Source organism: Ipomoea nil, unplaced genomic scaffold (genome assembly GCF_001879475.1).
Source record: "Ipomoea nil cultivar Tokyo-kokei standard unplaced genomic scaffold, Asagao_1.1 scaffold1421, whole genome shotgun sequence".
Taxonomy (NCBI): domain Eukaryota; kingdom Viridiplantae; phylum Streptophyta; class Magnoliopsida; order Solanales; family Convolvulaceae; genus Ipomoea; species Ipomoea nil.
The window spans coordinates 8426298-8446651 of NW_017617849.1; the positions used below are offsets into that span (position 1 = coordinate 8426298).

General features: G+C 35.8%; 2 protein-coding genes across 4 annotated transcripts; both read right to left on the reverse strand.

The window, feature by feature from the left end:
* Nucleotides 1-7639: 7639 nt before the first annotated feature.
* On the reverse strand, nucleotides 7640-9375 carry LOC109188172 (protein BIG GRAIN 1-like B). 2 transcript variants are annotated; one of them, XM_019338730.1, is made up of 2 exons: nucleotides 8473-9373; nucleotides 7640-8442 (listed from the first exon to the last, which is right to left on the reverse strand). In XM_019338730.1, exons 1-2 carry the CDS (start codon nucleotides 8954-8956, stop codon nucleotides 7769-7771), a joined length of 1158 nt encoding a protein of 385 aa, XP_019194275.1. In that variant the 5' UTR covers nucleotides 8957-9373; the 3' UTR covers nucleotides 7640-7768. The 2 variants fall into 2 exon arrangements, with proteins under 2 accessions (XP_019194275.1, XP_019194274.1); XM_019338729.1 differs by having other exon boundaries at nucleotides 7640-9375.
* Nucleotides 9376-12955: 3580 nt separating this feature from the next.
* On the reverse strand, nucleotides 12956-19041 carry LOC109188171. 2 transcript variants are annotated; one of them, XM_019338728.1, is made up of 10 exons: nucleotides 18641-19041; nucleotides 17981-18054; nucleotides 17740-17860; nucleotides 16929-17058; nucleotides 15863-16437; nucleotides 15219-15522; nucleotides 14660-14921; nucleotides 14394-14489; nucleotides 13542-14003; nucleotides 12956-13459 (listed from the first exon to the last, which is right to left on the reverse strand). In XM_019338728.1, exons 1-10 carry the CDS (start codon nucleotides 18813-18815, stop codon nucleotides 13103-13105), a joined length of 2556 nt encoding a protein of 851 aa, XP_019194273.1. In that variant the 5' UTR covers nucleotides 18816-19041; the 3' UTR covers nucleotides 12956-13102. The 2 variants fall into 2 exon arrangements, with proteins under 2 accessions (XP_019194273.1, XP_019194272.1); XM_019338727.1 differs by having other exon boundaries at nucleotides 14660-14924.
* Between the last annotated feature and the right edge of the window lie 1313 nt (nucleotides 19042-20354).

Consider the following 20354-nt stretch of genomic DNA (forward strand, 5'->3'; position numbering starts at 1 on the left):
GTTAAGTGGGAGCAGTAACCAGAAGATCAGAAGACCAAAAAAGAAGAAAGATGGTGACCTAAGATAGTAGCAGTGGTAGACAACCAGACCAATACTCACCCACTATAATCAACCACACCATGCAACGTTACATCCTACCATTAGCAACCACACCTAAACATATACATACATACATAGCTTCATCATTCATTCATCTCTCTCTTTCATTGCTGCAATTGTACATTAATCGATAGACGGTCCGCACGAACAGCTCAGTTAGTATTCAGGTGATAAATTGTTAAAATCAAATGCTTAATTACCACTATGTCAGGCCAAAAGCTATAGCTAGTAGGCTGCAATTAATAGATCAGGCCGCCATGAATTGAGATTATTGTGTTTATCTTTCGAAAATTATGTCTGATTAGAGTGTGGAGGTCTGGGGTAAGGGACTTCGCCTCGAGGGTGACAATATATGGTAGACTTTTCTGAAACCTATGCCCATTAACAAAGCATAACTTTCACTGTTCATTATCATCTACAAACCCTATTATTGCCTTCTTTTACTGTAGCATGGTACTGTATGTGCAGTATACAGACATGGCATGGAATTTGCAGATGAAATGGGTGAAGGAATCAGAAATGAAATGAGAACACACACAACCTAAGATTAGTCTTTTCCGAGGGAGGGAACAAAAGCTGGTTTTCAAAAACCAAAAAAACATAATATAATGTATATATGATATATGTGTGCATTGGGATCGCCAAAAAGGAAAGAAATTCTCATCTGTTCTTTGTTCTTTCTTTCTCTTTATTCCCTCTTACCCCTTTCTTCCCACACACACTCTTTTCTCTTTGCACTTTAATTACGTAGCACTCACACTCACTGTGTTGCCTTGTCTCCTCTTCGTTCCTTTCTTCTTTCTTCGCCTCGTTTTTGTTTCTGACCTGGCCTGTATTTGTAAATATTTTTCTATAAGGATTAATAATTTTTGGTAGATTTATAATTAGTAGTGATGAAGAAGATTCCTACAAATTCGTAAGACATGGGGTCGGATCGTAGGAGGATCATGTCCTACTCTGTTTATTGGTTTAAGTTTTTAAGTTCAATTATGTGACTGTGGGTCAAAAGTTTCTGAGATAAAAATCAAAATGTAAAAAGTGTAATAAAATAGTTAGTTTATAGATTAATTTTGACTTATTTGATGACCATTATTTGTTGTTTGACATGATTTAAAAATCAATATAAGTGTTTAGTTAATTAGCTTTTTGTATTTTAAAATGTTAAAACTCAAAAAGCCACTCAAAGTAACTTTTTTAATTAGCTTTTTAACAAAAGAAATTATACCAAACAACTCTAACAGTTAATTTACCAAACACATTTCTACAATCAACTAATGTTATCAACTAGTTATATCTTCTAATTAATCCAAGCAGCTAACAGCTAACCGCCCTTTATCAAACAGAGGTACACATTTTTTAAATTTAATGTTAAACTTATTATAATAAAATCATGAAATAAATATAGATTTTTTAGTGCTTGAGGAGTAATGTTTGAAACACGGGGATGTGGGGCCGAGGAACGCACGTGTGCATGCGCGACAGGGCCGGGACATGCAGCCCAGCCCATCACGTGCCCTCCGATACTGTTTCAATTGAGGATGCCAGATCATTGTGGGCCCCTTCTTTAGTTCTTACTCCCATATTTTGTTTTTCGTTTTTACTCCATTTTTTCTCAATTATTACTCCAAGTCAAAAACGCAATTTTAATTTTTCATTTTCTCCCTCCGTCTCATTTTATGTGTCAGGTTCGATTGATTGAAGTTATTTTTAATTTAAATTTTTATAATAATAAATTTAGTATTAATATATAAAAATTATATATATAGAAACTAAACTAAATGTCCTATATATTAACACAAAAAAAAAAAAACAAACTTAAAAATAAATAAAAAAACACTAAAGAAAATAAAAAAGAAGAAAAAAATTATTTTGACCAATGAATAATAAATATATATGATAGATAAAATGGGATAGAATGAGTAATATTTAGATCTCTCCAAGTTATGATTAATCATTCATTCAAAAATATAATAACTCTATTCAACATTATTCAATTATTATTTATATTTAAACTAATTGTTATTAATACGTACATGAACCGATTGTTAATACATATGGACTAATTAATATATTGTATGAGTTGACTAACTTGATAAAGATTAAAATTATTGCATCCAATATGGACCAGAAACATATATATATGATAAGTCGATTTCGATAGAAATGTGTTACAATTTCTGATCTAACTATTTGGATGTTAACAGTTGGTAGAGTTTGTCTGAACCCTGGTCTGCCCATGTTTAGGCACAGAAAATTGCAATACTTTGAGTTGTAATTTATTTTGTCTGGACTACTTTGTTTCCTGACCCGACATGTAGCCTATGTATAACAACAACAACACACCAATGCACCCAACATTATGAATTATGAATAATAATTATATCATATAATAAAAACCACATATAAATGCACACGTCTAAATATAATATATATATATATATATATATATATATATATATATATATATATATATATATATATATATATTAGTGAGTACATTATTTTGGGTATGTATAAATCGATAACGAATGGTGGATGTGTGTACGTGTATAATGTGGTAGTATTTAAGGAGGTGATTGAATTATTGGTCCTACTATATGTACAATCATTGCATAACTAATCTAATAATAATCACAAAATTGTCCGGAAAGAAGAAGGAAGAAAAACCAGTGTGTATCCAGGTATATATGCATGGTTGGTATGTTACAAACCCACCCAATCTCTTAATAAAAACAGTGATTGTAACAAATCATTTTGGATTGTGGAGCACACATTTAGCTATAGGGGTGTTCGGTAATAGTTGTTAGCTGATTGTGTTAGTGGATTTGACTAGCTAGTTCATAGTATTAGCTGATTGTAGGGAGATGTTTGGTAAATTAGATGTTAGTTGATAGCTGATTACAAGCAAAATAACTTTCTCAAAAAATTAACTGAAATAAGTTACTTTTGGAGTAATAAGCTGTTACAAAAACTAATTAATATAGATGGGGAATTGAGATAACTCAAATACTTATTAGTCATATTATTTAGGTTAGTTGAAACATATACCCTACTTGCCAGTTTTGTGGCCTTAGTCTATCCATGTGTGCCATTTTCAAAGATATAAATTTCTGTATGTTTCTTGCTACGGTTTGACTGGTAGCGTGTGAATTGAAGTGCATGCGTGCCCTCTACTATACTTTCATACCCGCCGTCTGTTGATATATATAATTAGGATAAAATGAGAATAAATATTTAAGTGAAAAGTGTGGATAAATCTTAACCACTGATTTAGTTTATGAGTTTATCTAATGGTTGAAAAATAAAAAATAAATATGATGATATTTCTGTAATTATAATTATGCATTTAAAAATGCTTCAAAGTGCATTCGTGAATAGTTGATAGTGTATTTTGAAATCCTTTTCTAAATACACTGTCACTACTGGAAATTATGGAATTTTTGGCCACCTGAAAGTGATCTTAAATCAAGTTGAAACCAAAAAGTGATCGGAAATAGCAACAAAGGTTTTTCCGGATACCAAAAGTGGTTGGAACAAGACTTTCGACTTGATTTAAGATCACTTTTAGGTGGTCGGAAATTTCAAAATTTCTAGTAGTGTGTCAAGCATTTTAAATGCATAATTGTACTTATAAATTTATTATTATTATTATTATTAATTTTCAGTATTTGATATGAGATCTGATCCGTCTACTTACAACTCTTTAATATGACACACATACACGAGTTGGTTCTCCAATATAATATTGCATATACATAAGTGAAATTGTGCTAATTAAAAGTTAAATATTCTTAACTACAACATCAAAGATTTATAGTGTAGATATTGGGGAGTAATGAAGATTATGGTGATGATGAAGGATGGGATATAGATAAGAAGAAATGTGAAGAAATGGATGGGTAGTTGTTGCATCAGTCCCACAAATAGCTAGCCAAGAGATAGAGAAAGTCTCATTTCATCATCCCATCATTGCTCTTAAGTTCCCCACAACACCAACCATATAATACAAGCTTTTTATTTTATGAATTTAATTTAAATCTACCCTAGATTAATCATATGCAACCATAATTACACTACATTTTTTCAAAATTATTATTATTATTATTATTATTATTATTATTATTATTATTATTATTATTATTATTATTGTAACGTGGTAGAATTTTCATAATTACGATGGTGCAGTTTGAAACGTTTGATAGTGCATCATGTAACTAATAACACTGTTCTCATGATCTATATATAATAGTGAGTTCACATGTGTGCACTATTAGTTATCCGTTGATGCACTGTCAATCATTTCTAAATAATGCATCATCTTAATTACATAAATATTACAATATTTTTCTTATTTTATCATTAATTTACATGCATCTCTTGATAGACTGATCTCTTGATAGACTGATGAGATTAATTTACATATTTTCACAAAGTTACGACTTCACATTTAAATTTGATTTTATGTGTGTGTATAACTATATATGTGTATGTATGTACCTAGGAAAGGAAAGGAGCTGAGGAAACTAATTAAGCATGCAGTAGGGTACCTTTATAAGCGTGCATGACATATGAAGAAAAGTATGTGTGTACGTAAAATTTTATATATATATATATATATATATATATATATATATATATGAGTTGCATACACACACATATAGGCTCAATATATATTATAAAGTCGTAGCATCAAAGATAGGGTTTAGGAAATGGATTATAAATTATAGGAATGCCCAAATATTTAACATTAAACATGGTACCTTAAAGACCTTGCGCCATCAAACTTTGGCTGTGAACTAACGGAAAGGGTCCCAATTAATTATTGGATTATTAAACTTAATTTGTTTAATTAATTTGTTGGTTATATATAAATAGATAGGGCATTTAAGCCTATGACACTTTAGAGCATAGGCTAGCCTTTTCTTTTCCTATGGTTCAAGCTAGCTTTATCTTCAATTCATTGCTGGAAAATTAAAAATAAATAAAAAAAATAAAATTTTGAGGTTATTATATTTGATATTGGGCATTAGAATATCACACTGTTATGATTCAGTGGTCCTTTCTAATCTCACTTTGATCCACTTCCGATCTGATCTTTTTGAAAATGGAGGGTTGGAATATGTAATTCTTTTTTTTTTTTAAGAGTTTGAATGTGTGTAATTAGTTTGTGTAAATTATAGGTTACGGTGAATTTAATTGTGGTGTAACTTTGAACGCGAATTGAATCGTTTTTTTAGGCGCTAGATACCAAGATTAGATGTGATATGATATTGTATTCTCGGTATTTGATATAGAAATCATTGGCAAATGTTGAAAAATAGCAATATAATGTTAGATTATTCGAGTCTCCAAAATTGTTGAAAATAATGTAATTTTTGATGATCAGAGATTGAAACCCTAAGTTTCGACAATTTTTGTGATAATTAAAAAATCGTGAATTTTCAACAATGGTGTTAACTCAAAACGTACTTTAATTTGCAAAGATAATGGGTAAAGTGATGCATGAGTTAGATATCAAGATCAAATGTGATACTGCATTTGATCTCAACATAAATTATAGAAACTACGTACTATCAACTAGTGGTCAGCAGAAACAACAACGTAAGAAATTATGTAACCCTAAAGTAATAACTAATAAGCTAATTAGTAATAAGTTAGGTAGAAATATCATTTCTAACGAAAAAATTTGAATTTCTGATCACTTTTTGGTGGTCGAAAATCACGAATTTTTCAGGTGTTTTAAGATCATAACATACTTTAATTTGCAAAGTAGGTGCATATATGATGTGAAAGAGAGTGCATGCATAACCTTAATTGATGAAGAAATACAACACCATGAAGCAAGAAAATTATGAAAGACAGCAGATATATAGCAATTGAGGATGGCATCCTTAGATTCCAAAATGAGGGACCTCTACAACTTAATGCCCAAATGTGACCACTTTCCTCTCTCTCTCTCTCTCAGCTATTTTCTCCCTCCCAGTGAGATTGATGGTTTGTGTGGACAGCAATGCTTTAATGAATGCATAAAATTATTATTGCAACTTCTAAATGTTGCAGTGTTCCGTAAGTGGTCATAATCATTTTGATTTGTGTTCAAGAAAATGAGCTTTAAGACAAAATTAATGTTGGGGGTTTGGGGTGGGAAGAAAAACAGGTTTCTTGGGGTGGTTCACTTTTTTTAGAACATCAAGATCACACACCCATTTCTTCACCTTTGACATTCAAAAGCATGCATTTGATCATTTTTGTATATACATATTCATTCATGTTTGTACTTGATTTATAAGGTCTCCATACATTTTTACATTAATATATAATAGTCATGTAAAATGTATTATACATCTTCAATTCCAAATTCCATCTTCAATGCAAACTTTCTTACCCATTACAATTGTGTTGGTCTTAGTAGGCCAAGACCAAAAAAGAGATCGAGTGTAAATTTGGTCTTGTTGTGAACACTAGTATAAGTATTTAGAGGATCTATGTATTATATTAGTTGAGACACATTCCGTAATTTATTTTCTTTTACCAATTTTTAAAACATGAGCATAAATGAAATTAAAATAGAGTTTTGAAGAAAATTGCATAAGGAATTGGCAAGTACTAGTAAGGATGATGACTAGTAATTTGCTAAAACCAACAAAGATCTTAGCTTAGATTTGATGTCCTATGCTTTGGGAGACCAGCAATCCATCTTTGAAATCTTTCATCTCTTTTTTCCCTTCATCAATCATCATACTCATCAATCCCCATTTTACATGTTTTTACCTTTGCTTCTTTATTTTTACCACAAAAAATTCCTTATATTACAAACTTGACAATCTCATCGGCTCCATCCTATCATCACTAGAGATTGATCGAGCTCCTAAATTAAATCCCAAAAATATTTTTAACCATTTAAAAAAAAAAAAGAATCAAAATATTCATAAATATAATAAGAACCACCTTTTTGACCAAGATGAAATCCTTGAGGGGATATTTATGGTGATGCTAGCGCCATCTTGAAGCAAAAAATGGACCCCCACCAAGCCATGAAAAAAGCTAAGCAACCAAAAAGCAAAATATAAAACCCTAATCTCTCTACCTTCATTCCAAACAAGATAACCGGTTCAATTCTTAACTCTGCATAATACATTTCACAATTTACCTGCTACCTTCCAAACAAGGTCACAGATTCAATTCATAAATCTGCACTGCACATTCCACAATTTACCTTATCTATCTTCAAATTTTTAAGACAAAAGTTATGCAACGCTCACGATGGGGCATTACCCAATGAAAAAATATATATAGCATCTCAACTTAGATAGCTTGGCTTGGCCTTTACCTCATCTATCATCTTCAAGAATATAACCACCTTACAACTAACACTTGTACTATACTCATGTCCATTGGGTCTTGATCTTGAAAGATATGTTTTATCTATCTATTTTCAAGAAAATCCAAGCTAGAAATGGAGAAGGACCATAATAATAAAGAAGCTAAAGGAGTTAACACTTGAGAATGATAAGAGTCATAGATTATATATATATATATATATATCATAGAGAAATTTTATTTCTCTTTGATTATATTGTAAACCCCCAAACCAATATAACTAACATAGTAATTAATTATAATAATAACAGTAATTACTAGAAATTAATACACTTTTTTTTTCTTGAAATTACAAAATTAATCCATTGGCAATGGCTCGATTGGTGTCAAGATGGGTGGTTTCGTACACCGGCAGTTCTTCGCTGTACCTCTCCATTCCAATGGCGGAAAGATTATCCAACTCGAAGAGGTCGGAGCTGGCGTAACTAGCGGCGTCGTCATCCTCCTCGTCGTCGTCGTCCTCGACGTTTTCGAAGACTTTAAGGTTTTTTACGACGTTGGTGTTTCTCAAATCGAACTCTCTTTCCACCTTTTTCTGGTAGTTCCTTAGCAAGTCCCTCGCCGCCTCCTCGACGCGGCGGTTCTTCTCCATGACGCGGAGTTGCAGCTCTTCTTTGACGGAGAGTTCGAGGTTTTTGTGGCCGCATGGGCGGCTGTCCTCGTCGACGATCACGCTCACAGGGTAGAACCGCACCGACCGTTTTCCGGCGGCGGAGGAGGAGGAGGGAGTGGTGGTCTTGCTCAAGCAGGAGCGTGAGAATGAGGAGGCGGAGGAGCACGTGGAGGCGTTTGCGGATTTTACCTTCCTGTCCTCGTCGGAGAATTTCGCCTTCTTTGCAGTGAAAAGGGAGTTTAAGAAACTGGCTAGCCGGCCGCCGGGGGAAATGGGCCCCTGCTTCGCCTTTTTCAGATCGCCGTAAATCTTGAGAGCTCTGGATTTCTTCGTCTTCACTTGCGGGGGGTAGTGATGATGATCATGGGACCCGAGCTCCTTCCCGGTCCGGACCGGCTTCGGTTTCGGCCGGTTCAGTCCGTAGCACGACGAGCCGGAGGAAACTCCGACGACCGACTCCGCCTCCGACGACGAGAAAACCCCGCCGCAGCTGGAATCAGAGGAGCCGCTAGAGCTAGAGTTCCAAGCCCTCATCTTCCTATCCACCTCCGCCGTGGACTTCCGGCGAACCACCGCCTGCTCGCCCACCTTTTGCTCCATCCACTTCTCAATCATGCACACCCGCCGCAACCCCGCCACATCATCTTCAAGAAAGCCGCCATTTTTACAGCTCCCCTTAATCACAGAGCAGTTACTCTGCTTCTTCTTCCTCATGGAATCTCCAAAACCCACCAAATCTTCTTCCTCCCCTTCTCCCCCGCCGTCAATGGAGCGATAAATAGCGTCGAGCAGAGTGGAGGAGAAAGAAGGGTTATTAGAAGTGGGAATCTCCCTGTCTCTCCTCTGAAACCCATAGGCATCCATAGCTATATAGAGGGAAGCAGAGATAATCGAGTAGTGTCTGGGGTTGAAGGGGTCAAAAGCTGCAGAAAAGAGACAGAGAAATGATGCCAAGAGACAAATTACAGAGGAGAGCAGAGAGAGGATGAGTAGGGAAGGTGGAATGGGGAGGGAACAATGGAGACAAGAGTCATTGATTATGGGGTAATTTGGATTCCTGTTATACAGAGCTTGAAGAAAACTATAATGGCACGCCTGAGAGAGAGAGAGAGAAAGAAAGAAGATTTGTGCGTGGGAATTATACGTTGTTTCTTCTCTCACTTGTTGCTTTTTATACCATCCGCGGGGAGCAGGTTGGTCCTAGCTGGAACAGTGCCACCCTGCCAGCTTCACATGATGACATGCCCTACTTCTAATTCTATCTATCTATCTATGGTTAACTACCTATGTTACTCTACAACCTACTAACTTGTTGAATTGCACATTAATGGTTATATGCTTAACACGTTCCCTCATGTGTGCGAACTATTACTTTTTGATGGGCTCCTCATGTGTGCGGGCTGTTACTTTTGATGGGCTCCAAGCATGGACGGTAGTCTATTCTTTTTATCGGGTGGCGCTAAGATTCGAATCCACGACCCCTATGACCTTTTAGCATGGCTCTGATACCAAATTAAAACATGTGCTCCATCTCAACTAAAAGTTAAGCTGATAGTTGGATTGTACCTTTATGAGTTATATGTTGAACAAGCAGGACGTTAATGCAATTATAAAGTCAAAAAACTAAACCAACTTAGTTGGCGTGAGGCTGTGTACTCTTATCTCTTAAGAAAGATCGGGAGTCTCAAACCCCCTCTGGTCTGAAAACTGAATTATCATCACATAATGACACATCAAGAAGGAAAAAATCTTGTTTTACAAAAAGTCAAAAATAACATAAACGACGGATCTTAATTAGGAGTAAAAAGGTCACTAGTACATGAGGAATGAGCTAAACTTTAAGACTCCGAACCAAACTAGGAACATATAATTTTAGCAAAAATAGTTGATTCGTTGTGACATGAAAACGTACAATGGAGATGAGCACAAGTGTGTGTTTATCCTATGGTGGAGGGTCCAAAATGAACAGTGAAAAACTAGGGAAAAACACCATTTGAGAGGATGCACAAAATACATAATGAGAGTGATATTTGCAATCTATTGTAAAAATGTAATGAATAAGCTAAGCTCTCATATTTGTCACATTCGTATGCATGTCATTTTCATATTAGTGGACAAAGGGTGCAATCATTATAAAACGATAAAAGAACGAACCCAATGTTATAAAACACTGTAAATTTCATTCTCCAAATTTACCCCCCCCCCCCCCCTCCCTCCCTCCTCTGCCCCATTCCTATTTAAACCTACTGCTAATTAATATTGGCACTTTTAGTTTACCATTACACCAACTCCATGTCGAGTTGTTAAAATCAAATGATAATGTAAAACCTACTCCTTTCATACTACCCCAGGACAGTATTGTCATTTTATGAAATAAGACAACTTCAGATAAATTTCAGTAAAAACGTTTAAATCTTACTAAAAATTACTTTTTTAAGACCGTTGTTACATATACCAGGATTTGAACTGAATAACTTTAGGATTATATTCGCATTTCACAATAAACTTAGTTAAATTTTAATCAGGAGTAACTCTCTCAAGAGCATGATGTTACTATTATATATACATAAGTTCGAAATAGATGTCTTTTAAGTATGATATTGTATAGTATGTATTGTAAAAATATTTATATATGTATTGATTTACTCCACTTTAGACTTTAGTAGGAATTGAATACCAATAAATGATTGCACTCGTGGCTCTGTGGGTTTGGGCCTTGGGGAAGCCCCCCCCCCCCACCCCCCCCCCCACCAGTAGGGTGGGGGTGGGGTGGCGGCAAGCAAACACTATCTGTAAGAATATAGAATAAAGGAAGATTAGATTTGATTGAATACACGAGGATTAGCATGAAAAAAGTGGAATTAACAAAAAGTAATTATACGTCCTTCTTATGAACATTCCTTTCCATTATATATTTCTTTCTTCTTTGCTGCTTCACCATTCTTATTGCTTTATGTATTATTATTATGACTACTTAATGGAATCAATTTTAACTCTTAACTATCAAGCTAAGTGGTAATTCACGACTAGAAAAAGACAGAAGAATAATAGAATTTGTAAAAAAAGAAACATGATTCAAATAGAATGTCGTAGTGTCGTTATTTTCTATACATAAAAGATTAAACACTCGGAGACTTAGTCTCGTCACTTTTTTTTATGCTTCCTCTAATGATATTCGCAATCTTCTATTTGTAAACGTTGTTAAAATCAGTATATATATATTGGATACTAACTATGAGTACTTGCGTAAAAAGTATTGTGTTACGTGTGCGGTGTTGAAATTAAAGATGCAAGAATATATGTGTTGACTCGAAAAAGTAGCAAGTGAGTATCCCAATTGAAGCTTAATTAAGCAAGCTAGGAATGAAAATGAATTAAGAATTAATGGTGGAAATTGAAGAGCAAAATGAAGAATAAAGGCAGACAGATTCCATTCAGATCATCAGGGAATGAGATGAGCATTTCTGGGAATTGAACCAGAATTTCAGACTAGTTATACATTGCATTTTGAAAAAGTGGGATTTCACAAGTCTCCCACTACCATCAACTCATTCATCCCGATCTCCCAACAATATATATATATAGATATACAGCTAACAAAAATACAATCTTTATACCATAAAAACAGTACGTACAGTGAATATATATATATATAGAGAGAGAGAGAGGAGCTTAATTAGTACGTGGTTAAAACATGATGATATGAAAATGATGAACATTAATAATGATAAAAGGTGTGGGGGGAAGGGGTGAACAGCATGCAATATAATGGAGTAAGATTACACGCCAAGATCAGAGATGGTGTTTGTTTAACTAAAAGAGAAGGAAACATAATTGTGTGGGTGTGGATTCTTTGCCCCATATATATGTTGATGGGATACCTTGCATTATATTATATTTGAGGTGTCACCCCACAACTAGTATAGCCTAGCATCTTAATGGAAGTCCTAGCTAGTTATAATAAGGCAGATTATCATATATTCCATGTCTTAATTCTTACACGTGTCTCTTTATGTACTAGTTCGCAGTAATTCTTTCATTTAATTTGTAAATATCTTTATGTACCAGCTAGCAATTCTTGAAGCCAGGGAACATGAGTGGTGAACAAAGTCTGCATCCTCTAATCTGATCTATCTTGATGGGAATTGAACAAAGTTACCATTCCATATCTTGATGACATGCAAGCCTCATTGCATAATCATGCATGCTGCAATTTCTATATGTTCATGGAATATATATATATTATTGTCCACTTTAATTTGGTTTGAAGAATGAATTGAAGGTAGTGGGAACACTGATTCCTCAGAAACCAAGGCAGCAAAAACAGTGGGGCCGATGGGGGGGGAAGAAACATGCATGCAATGCGACAACACAGAGTGGAGAGGAGAGAGATGGAGCTAGCTTTAGTAGTGAAATAGAAATATGGTGTGCATGGATCTGTAAAGCTAGCAAAGCAAAAGAGATCGATGAGAGATAAAGATATGAAGGAATGCAAAAGAAAGAAAGAAAGTAGATCGATCCAATTCTTTGTTGGTGATCCCTAGGCAGAGATCGAAGAGAAGAATAACAACTTCCAACGTCCTAAACATACTTACTGCTGCTGCATCATTACCCACACAACCACTTTATTCATCTGCCACCACACCCAACGTTAACCATCCACTCTTCACCTGCTTAAACCAAACCCCAGAATTTCTACCTCTTTAAGACCCGCTCAACTCTGAAAAAGGTATATATACACTGTTCAAACAGACATCCCGCCTAATGATACAGGGAGGGAGAAAACTTTTCCCTAGTATACCCAACTTGACAAACAACAAGGAAGAACAGAAAAGCAACAATGGAGGAAGAGGAGACCAGGCCTTGTTGAACTCGTAGATTTGATTTGATTTGATTGATTGAAATGTGTTTATGTGTTGTTCTTATTTTACAAGAAAGTGAAAACCCCGCCTTAGCTAAAATAATATCAAGTGAAGCGTAAGCAGCAGTAGTTTGTTGTTGTTGTTGCCTTCAGAAGTTTCCAGTCCAGTTCAGGTGACCTAATTGGGGTTGCTGGTATGCGCCCAGTTGAGTTCCTGGAGCTGCTGCAGCAGCCATGCCAACTCCAACGTTTCCACTCATTGCGGTGCCCAGATGGTGGGGATTGGCTATTGGAGTGGGTTGGGGTGGGGGATGGTACACCGGGAACTGCATATGTGACGACTGAGCCACAGCGGCGGCAGCAGCTGCAGCTGCGTTGAAAGAAGCATGGCCACTGTGGGAGGGCATATAGGCCCCATGTGGTGTTTGTGCAGGCATGTTGAAATATGAGCCTGTCTGCAAATTAGGTACGTCCCTTGCATTCATCCAAATTTCTGATGTCTCTGCCTATAATATAATATAATATAATATGAATCAATATTCTTCAAGTTCAATCTTAAAACCCCACACTCAAAAAGCTGACATTTACCTGTGGATTAGGAACATATAGGTTTCCGTCCTTGTACTTGAGTCGAGTTGAATCATCAAGCCCTGCTGCACTGCCAATCACGCCTGGAGCATTCATGGCATAACCCGTAGGACTAGTGAAACTTCCAAATCCTGTTTGACTACCAGTAGGGACAGGTTTGTATTGCTGCATCCCATATTTGAGCCCACTAGCACTTAAATGGGAACTGCCCCCAGGCATCAGTACATAACTGCTACCATTAGAAGGATGAGGGTAGGCAGGATTACTGGAGTAACCGGGCATAGCCATTGGAGGAACATACACAGGGGAGAGGAACTGTCTATACGGCATTATACTGGTAAAGTGAGGAACATGAACTTGTGGATACATCTGAGCTACTGGCTGCTGCTGCTGCTGCTGCACTTGTGGGACCATTCCAATTGAAGATGCAGGGATGATATTACCACCATGTGTACTGAGAATCTAAGAAATGAGACATGTCGTAAATACCATTGTAGCATAAGAAAAATGGGAAGAAAACCGAGTGTTACATACAATGGATAGATATTCAAATCTTCAATTAAGGGAAGAGATGATACCTATTCCATGCATATATAACGTGCCCATTTGATAATGTTAATTTAATTAGGTTATTGTGAAGCAAGATTTTTTTAGACAAGTAAAACATATAGATCAAACAATTCAGTCTGTACATGTTTGGCAAAGGATATGAAGTACAGGTAGTACAACACTTTTAAGCTATTTCAGGCAGTAATCCAAAATACGTAACTTGAGTTGATAACGGATCCCAAATCATAATCATAAGATTTTACCAAACAGGACCACTATAAATTTGCAAGCACGAGAGAATACCTCTTGAGGTGACAGTAAACCCTGTCTTCGTACAGCTTCATCAGCTGTATTTGGTCTGAAATACGATAAATCATAGCCAGTTTGAGGATCATATGCCTGCTTGTAGCACAAGGGGACAGAAAAGACATCAAATTAAACAAAAGTTTGATGGGAAAAGTACAAAATCGAAGGCACTGGCACAGAAGATTCAGACTCAGTTAAATTATGATCACTTAAAATGTTCTTTTCAGGAATAATAATTGAAACATTGAAACAGGAGTACTCACGGAGAAACTTGGTAAATCCGAGGCATCCTGCTGCCGTTGTGAGTCAAATGAATTGGTGCTATCTTGAACCAATCCAACATCAGCATAGTTATCCAATTGCTGAGGAGTTGAAGACTCCTTTTTATCGATCTGTGGAGGGTCAGGAATTGCACAGGGTACAGGAGAACTGGATTCTGAATTTTGGGGGAGATCATCATCCAAAACTAGTTGCTTGCCACCAGCAGGTTCTTCACTCAAAGGATCAGAAGCCGAAGCAGACAAACTGCTATTTCAATCAAAATTGAAATACTTGTTAGTGTGATGTATTTAGAAGTACATATAGAAGCAAAAACAGTTAAATGAGTTGTGGATTTCAATATTTTAACTTCAGCATCTTAAAATATCATACAGAAAGTATGTAACTAAACATTAAGTAATTCGGAATGTTTTGTTTAGCATAACATAAATTGCATTAGCTGCATTCTCCTGTAGTCCTGTGATCCTAAAGAGTTGCATAAACTTAATTTTCCACACTCACATGCTAGGAGAAACCAACACCAAAAAAGAAAGAAAAACAAACCTTTCAGAGTGCTCATTGTGTTGTTCTTCAGCAGAAGCGTTAGGAGATTGAAAATCAGCATCCAAGCTGCCGAAGGTCAAGCGATACTTGTCACTCTCTGAAACACGAAGGTGTGGAGCTATGATGACATTCTCAGATATGTTTACCCTTGAAATTTTATCTTGCAACTTGGATGATGCTTCTTCCATGTAATCAGATCCATTGGCTGGAGCAGCAGATTTTCCAGGCTCCACATCAGGCTCAGGCCCATTAACACCTGACTTCTGGCTCAACTTAGGCTTCCACTCCTTATTCGGCTGCACACCTATAGCAGTAGAGTTCTAGTAAGCCCCAATTCAGAACCCTAAAAGAACATCTCACAGTTTAAGAAAATAGCAATCTGGCAAACACAATGCCAATAACATCCAAGTTATCTTTCCCTAGTGCATTAGAAAATATTTTCCCCCTAAAAAGGCATGTAATGAAATTGATATGCCAACAACTTGGCAGTATGTTATTTATATTTGTGTTAACTTCTATATTTTATGTTGGGAGGGGGAGGTAGAGTGGGGCAGCTTTTGGCTTCAGACTTGTAATGCTGAATAAAATTTATAAGCTGGCTAACTAAAGCAAAGAGTTCAGTATTCCAAAGTGGAAGTGCATACCTTTCTGATGGCCCACTGATTGATGCATTCTATGATTGTGTTGATAACTAGTAAAAGATCTGCCACCTGAATGGCTAGAAGAAACAGAGGCAGCATTTTGATCAGTTTTGGAAAAGGAATTAAAAGACCGCATAGCTCCTCTAGAGGTAGGACGTTGCTGCCCTGCATGAGAATTTGAAAATGAGCTACTCTGTGATGATGAAGGTTTAGCAGAGCTTTCCATGGGTTGACGGCGCGCACCCACCACTCCAACATCACGCTTAATACCTCCAACATTAGTAGCAGATCTGGAATCATGAGAGGGTACATGAACAGGGTCTGAAGAAGAGGAATAAACTCCTAACACAGAATTGTTTGATGATGCTGTAGAATGTGGCTTAGAACCGTTCTGCTTCACTGATCCCATCTGTGAAGTGCCATTTATATCAGAAACCTGCCGCTCCCTTGGCAAATTTTTCATATTAGTTGCAGTTACATTAGCATCCCTGGGCGGCACAGGTTGAGAGCTTATGGGTTCATTTGAAGCATGTGGATGATCCCCACTAGACACCTTGTTGTTTGAACTCCCTTTTGAACTGTTTCAGAGTCCAGTTAAAATATGTTAGAAATAGAATATTTAAATTCTTGATGGAGGTGCTATAGCAAGATTACAATGAAATAGAGGAAATTTTCATAAGCAGGACAGCCATAGAATCATGCCATTTCATTGATGCTCTGTATGACATATTTATTGAAAAAGTCTAGAAGAAACCAGAATTTGTCAAGCACAAATCATAATATTACTGAAATTGAATTTAGATTAACATTTCCTGGCTGAGATTTCTGACACTTAATCATTAAATTATAAATTAAACCAAGGTCCTATATGCAAGGTTACTCAAATGAACCAGCACGGGTATTTGATGTGAGCAGTTAAAAATAAGATGCCAGATAAGTGACCTCCTTGAGGAAGCAGTAGATGTTACTAATTGAGAGTGACTAACAAGTTGGCAAATAAGTTGCCTCCTTAGAGAATCAGTAGGTATCACTTTTTCAGAAGGACTAATAAGTACACAAGATAAGTTACCCTGTCAAAGAATTAGGCATCGCTGGTTCAGAATGAGTAGAGCCATGTGCAAGCTTCAGAGTTTCTGTATCTGTGTGTTGGTTTACTCTATTGTCCCTCACAACACGGAATTCTCGGCTAACTCCAGTACCTGCAAAAATTATTTCCATCAAAAAGCAAAGGAAAGGAAAGGATATATTAGAGTATATAGACCCCAAAAAAAAAAAAAAAAAAAAAAAAAAAAAAATAGAGAATCTAGTGTGGAAACAACAAAAAAGTTATCAAGCTGAAAGGAACACAAACATTTGCATTGAAGATGAAGTACTTGTATACAGAAAATAAGATTTCTAGCAAAAGCTTCTCAGGCAATCATTGAGGCTTAAATTGTTTGGGTGCATTACAAGAATAACTTCACCTTATTGATCTATAGATGAAATGATGAATTCTTAAATAAAAACCCTAGCATACTAATAAATCCCAAGAGCAACACCCCTCAGTACATAGTTTTTCAATCAGATGAATCATGAATAAGCAGTCACTCTTCACATGCCACCACATCATATTACAGAGCCTTATAGCATTACTTTCAAATAAAAGTTGCTGACAGCTTTATCATCTGAAATTATCAGGCCCATTCTCAACAAATATTGCATTCTAAAGATACAATCATTACAGGGCATAGAAGACAATATTTACCAACTTGTATTTACAATTGTTTCTAAAGATAAGAAGTGGTTAATTTGCTACCTATTGCTATCCAATCACCTATGCAATGAAAGCTCCAATAAACTCTATTATAAGACACAGAATATTGGCATACGGTTTCAATTACCAGGCAAAGCATTCCGCTTGTAAGGTCCTCTTCGAATGAGATTGTTATGTGTTTTGGATTTCACAGCTAGATTAGCAGGTTCAAATTCTTTTCTGTCCTCTTCAGTCCTATACCCAGTATTCTGAAACAAAATACAATACCAAACAAAAGATCCCTCATGAACGAGATTTTATGGAGGTCATTTTACAAAAATGTTGTTGTACAACAACAAAAGGATATCATAAAATGTCAGAGCACAAACCTGAATGTTAACCTTTGGCACATTCAGTGCCTCTTTCTTTCTATCTCTTCGTCTCTTCACCTCATGAAATGTGTCTGGACACAAAAATTAAATTAAGCATCAGACAAGTTTTACCCCCAAGTACAGCATTATCTAAAATATAAAGAGCAAAGGATATAGGCAGTGTAAGTCATTGTAACACCACAAAAATCCATCCAGATGTCATGAATGAGCAGTAATATTCAATAACAGTCAAATTCTAGTTCTCATAAATAATAAAGAAGTATACAGCATAGCAGCCCTAAAACACCCAAATTGACCAAAATCACCAAACTAGGAATGACCATTAATGATGAAATTTGCAACTACTTTTAACCAAAAACCTATCATATGTTATCCTTTCCTTTCTTCTAAATACTTAAATTGAGCTAGAATGAAACTAATCCTTGACAGGAAAAAGGGAATTAACAGCTAGTCAAACGCAGAGCTCTGTGAAACCAGTGACCAAGCTACTATGTAAAACTAAAAAGCTGTTGCCCTTTCAAGAATGTGCATTCATCCAACTACTAGCTAATAAAATCTACCATTGCACCCAAACTCAAATTATTGAAAGATTCAAGTAAATTAATAGATAAAATTAAAAAAAGAAGGAAACTTAAGGACTGGGAATAAACCAGAGACCCTGATGGTACAATTTCTGAAAAGTCTCGTTAGGGTCCATGTTAGACTCTTTGAGAGTAGCGTAGATATCAGCCTCAGAGTGGCCCTTTGCAACTTCTTTCAGAGTCTCTATCGTCATTCGAACACCGGGAGATAGGTTCTGCGTCCCGCCTTCAAATTTCGAGCCGGCGACCATCTCACCAGAATGAGACCTAAGAAGATCAAGAAGGATTGAACCGAGATGTCAACGATTTTTATTTATGCAGAATGCAGGAGCATACGTGCGAAATGCGTATAATCGTCGGAAGAATGTGGAAAATCCAAGCTTTATATACTACTGAAACCAGTTAGGGTTTTAATGGATAGAGGGAAATCAGATGTAAACACAGAGAACGGCTGACGCAGAGAGAGAAAGGGTTTCGGAGCGAGGGTTTTAAAAACATATTTACTTATTCCCACCTTTTTTTAATCAAATCAAATAATCAAATAATCAGATAATCAGATAATAATAATAATAATACACTCTACATTTTATTACATTTTCTCATTTTTCCGTAACTTTTTGGATTGAATTTTATTTTTTTTGAATCAAAGAAAGGGTACTCGATCAATGTCTTCTCATAAGCGCTCTCATGGTACGCATAATTATCTTATTGTCTTATCTAACAAGTTGTCTAATTTATAAAGGGAGTTTTCGATCTCTCCTAGTATCTGGTAAGTCATATTTGTCAAGGTATCGACAACCACGTTCGGCTCCATGGAGTGTTACATAAGGATATTTCTCACTCTTCGACTAATTCACTTATTGCACAAATCAATCACTTTTCTTCCGTATTCATAGGTGACTTTTCGTTCTTTAACCAGCTCACCACTCTTAATAAACTTGAAATGGTTGTTTGGCTCTTTGTAGAGCTGATGCTGTTGTTGCCTGCGTGTAGGACCGTCCCCCACTCCCGTCCCGGGGCGCTAAGGGACTTTTGTTTTTAGAACAGACGATAGTGTTTTGCTGACGCCTTGAATCAAGCTTTTATTGCGACATGCTATGTTTTCTCCCTCATTGCTAGTAGGTTGATGGGTTGCACACTCGGCACACATATTTTGGCCTTGTGTGTCCATAACTCAAAATAGGTGACCTAACGGCCGCCGCCCGACTAAACATACCAATAGTCACAAAATTCATATGAGCTACTGAGGAGTAAGTAATGATCTTCTTAAGATCGATTTGCTTAAAGTGGTCAAAGAAGTATATATTATAGCAATTGCGCATAAAGTATAAATGAAAGGAGTGGAACAAAGTGTCGCTTCGGGAAACATGGGTATTGAAAATCTTAAAAATTCGTAGGTTTCCAATTTTAAAGGAATTTCTGCCAATATGACGGATCCTGCCGTAGGTGCCAAATTGATCATCAATATCAATTCATCCAAAATGGTATTTTCAATTATGCAAAGTTTACTTAATTTAGTTGTATAGTGCACTATTTTCGTCTCATTTTATGTGTATGACTCGATTAACAATACTTTACTGAAGTAGTTTTAAATTTAATTGTTCTTAATATTTAATTTATTATTATTGTATACAATTTATATATTTAGAAACTACATTAAAATACTAATAAATATACAAATAAATATAAAAATAAATCAAATTTAAAAATTATTTAAAAATAAGTAAATAATAAATAATTGATTTAACCAATTATAATTTGCATAGTCAATCCCATTTTCAATGAAGTTG

Excerpts from the sequence above, each read along its gene's own strand:
- LOC109188172 (XM_019338729.1), bottom strand. The coding sequence starts at position 8,956 with ATGGATGCCTATGGGTTTCAGAGGAGAGACAGGGAGATTCCCACTTCT.
- LOC109188171 (XM_019338727.1), bottom strand. The coding sequence starts at position 18,815 with ATGGTCGCCGGCTCGAAATTTGAAGGCGGGACGCAGAACCTATCTCCC. Across the intron at positions 17,861-17,980 it reads TGCCAAAGGTTAACATTCAG|AATACTGGGTATAGGACTGA; the intron begins GTTTGTGCTCTG and ends ATTTTGTTTCAG. Across the intron at positions 14,925-15,218 it reads CACAATGAGCACTCTGAAAG|CAGTTTGTCTGCTTCGGCTT; the intron begins GTTTGTTTTTCT and ends TGATTGAAATAG.